Source organism: Plasmodium gallinaceum (genome assembly GCF_900005855.1).
Source record: "Plasmodium gallinaceum strain 8A genome assembly, contig: PGAL8A_v1_42, whole genome shotgun sequence".
Lineage (NCBI taxonomy): Eukaryota > Apicomplexa > Aconoidasida > Haemosporida > Plasmodiidae > Plasmodium > Plasmodium gallinaceum.
This window is the reverse complement of record NW_021628349.1, coordinates 412,268-415,114: the sequence shown is the minus strand read 5'-3', so window position 1 is coordinate 415,114 and position 2,847 is coordinate 412,268. Positions and strand designations below refer to the sequence as shown.

The following is a 2,847-nucleotide window of genomic DNA, read 5'->3' as shown; positions in this document are numbered from 1 at the left end:
CTATTATTTGAAAAAAACTTTGAAGTTTATGAGAAGTTTTTTACCATATGGTTGTTCACCATTACAAATTTTTTCAAAAGAATTATCTAGTGCTCATTTTTTATTTAAATTAATAAATGATTATAATCATTTTGTTAATCTTATATTTTATAATTTATTAAAACATGAATCATACTTGTGTAAAAATTTCAATTATAATATCATATCTAAATCTAATTATATCAAAATATCTGGTGAGAAAAAAAAAAATTCTCAAAAAGATAAACAGACAGAAATATATAATATAAAAAAGAAAGAAAAGAAAAAAATTACTAAAGTATTAAATAAATTTCATTTTATCATAAAAAAAAAATATATATCAAAATTTACAAAAAAAAAAATTTCTTTTGATGTTTTATTAGTAACAATAATACTCTATAAAGATATATATTCGTATATATTCAAAGAATTAAATTGGAATTTTTTTTCTATTAAAACTGTACAATATTTAAGGAGGCTTTATAACTTGTATCTAAAAACAAAGGAATTATTAAAAAAAAGAAGAGCAAAACATGTTTTATCTGATTTTGAAAAGGATCTAAATGAGAGATGTGTTGTTATATATATATTTAATCAAATAATTCCTTATAATAAGAAATACAAATACAAAAAAGATAATAAATTAATTAATAATAAAATTAATAATAAAATTAATAATAAAAATTATGTAGATAAATTTCCTAAAAAAAATTTTTTACAAAAAATAGATAAATTAATTTTAGACAATTTAAAAATAATATACCATGAAAAAGGCAAAAATATAAATGAAGAATATAAACAAAAAAAAGAAAAAGAAAATGAAATGAAAATAGATATAATAAAAAAAAAAAAATTTCAATTAAAAAATTTCTTAAATGTGATTTATATTCATCCATTATATATTATAAATCAAAAGGTTATATTTAATTATATGAACACATATGAAGAAGAAGTTAATTTTTTTTATGAAAAAGATATTTTCTCCTTATTATTTTGTGAATTATTTTATTTACTATTTTTATTTCCATCTATAACTATACAATTATTTAAAGTATTTTTATTAAATAGAGAATTTTTTGATATTTTATTAGAATTATTTTTAATAAATAATAATGATAATTTTTATGATAAAAAATTAAAAGAAAATGAAAAAACGAAAATAACCAAAACATTAAAAAATGACGTTATTAATAGTAATATTAACAACATAAATAGAAGTAATAATAATGATAATAATAAATTATGTATTGTTGATATCGAAAAAATAAAAAGTAGTAAAATAATGAATAACAATTTTTATGAAATATTAAAATCAACTAAAAAGAGAGAAAATTATATAATAAAAAAATCCTATATTATATTTTTAAAAGTTTATAATTGTGTAATACATATTTATATTGATGTATTATTAGAAAAATTAAAAAGAAATGATATAACTAATTATTACAATTTTATATATATATTGAAATTTAATAATTTATTCATTAATAATATTTTTTTGTTTTCATTGTGTTCAACAACTATATTTATGTATGAAGAAGAAAAAAATAAAAATAATAATTTAAAAGAAAAATATGCAATCATAAAAAATACTTCTTCATATTCTACAAATTATAATAATCTAGAAAATATTGTTTATAAAGAAGATATTCATTTATTCCAATTACTTAAAAGACAATTTGAAATATGTAATAAAATATTAAATAAAATATATAACTTTCTTATATTATTAGTTTTTTATTATAATAATGAAAGTGAAATTATATATTTCAATAGTTTTAACGAAAATAATTCAGTAAATCAAGAAAAGTATGAAAAATTTATAATTGTACTAAATGATGTTGTTCTATATTTTCATATAAATTATAAATTAATAGAAAATATTTTCAATTATTATTTTAACAAAATAAATAAAAAAAATACTACAAAAAATTATTACAACAATAAATGTATCATATATGAAATTTTTATATCTACAAATACTTTTTACTGTCATAATAATAAAAATATTTATAATATTTTTCTTTATTTGTTTAATTATATTGATGATTTATATGTAAAATCAATAATAAAAAATGGTGTGTATTCAAATATTCAACTAAAAAAAAATGAAGACCTTTTGTTTTATATAAATAACTCTAGGATAAAAAACATTCATTTTTTAAAGTATTTTTTAAAAAAAATAAATCCATTATGATATTTTATAAATGTTGAATTAATATTTTTTTTGAATATTTTATTTTTATATTATTCAATTTTTTTTTTTTTTTTTTTTTTTTTTTTTTTTTAGCTATTTATTTAATATATGTCAAGAACAGGTAGATAAACAAAATTTTCTTTATTTAGATAAATTATTAAATAATTTTAAATGTCTTAAAAATTTAAGTATTTTATACTGTTTAGAAAATAATGAAGATGTAAATATAAATCAAAAATGTTTATCTGAATTAAAATCTTGTAAGGAAAATATTTATTTATATAATTACATAGAAGATATAAAAGTTAAACTAAAGATTGCTTGTTTAATTTACAATTTTTTAAGAAAAAACAAAAATATATCAAAATATATAGATAATAAATTATCAAAAAGAGTTATATATTTAAAATTAAAGACTTATTCTAATGCTTTTATTTTAAATGAGTTAAATTTATTACAACATTTAAATTATCATTTCATAGTTAAATTAAAAAATAATATTAAAAATCCTCTATATAGAAAAGAAATAAATATTAATAATAATTTTATCATTTTTTATTTGATAATTAAAAATGTATATTTATACTTAATAAGGTAAAAAAAAAAAAAAAAAAAAAAAAAAAAATATATAT

At 13.8% G+C, this 2,847-nt stretch overlaps 1 protein-coding gene across 1 annotated transcript in view; it reads left to right on the top strand.

The window, feature by feature from the left end:
• Window position 1: 1 nt before the first annotated feature.
• PGAL8A_00062500 (conserved Plasmodium protein, unknown function) overlaps window positions 2–2,847 on the top strand; it is a gene marked incomplete at both ends in the record, with an annotated part of 12,655 nt that continues 9,809 nt past the window's right edge. Inside the window, 2 exons of the mRNA XM_028674652.1 lie at window positions 2–2,184; window positions 2,309–2,809. Of these exons, the coding sequence (XP_028530983.1) occupies window positions 2–2,184; window positions 2,309–2,809 (2,684 nt within the window). The remainder of the gene's footprint in view (window positions 2,185–2,308; window positions 2,810–2,847) is intronic.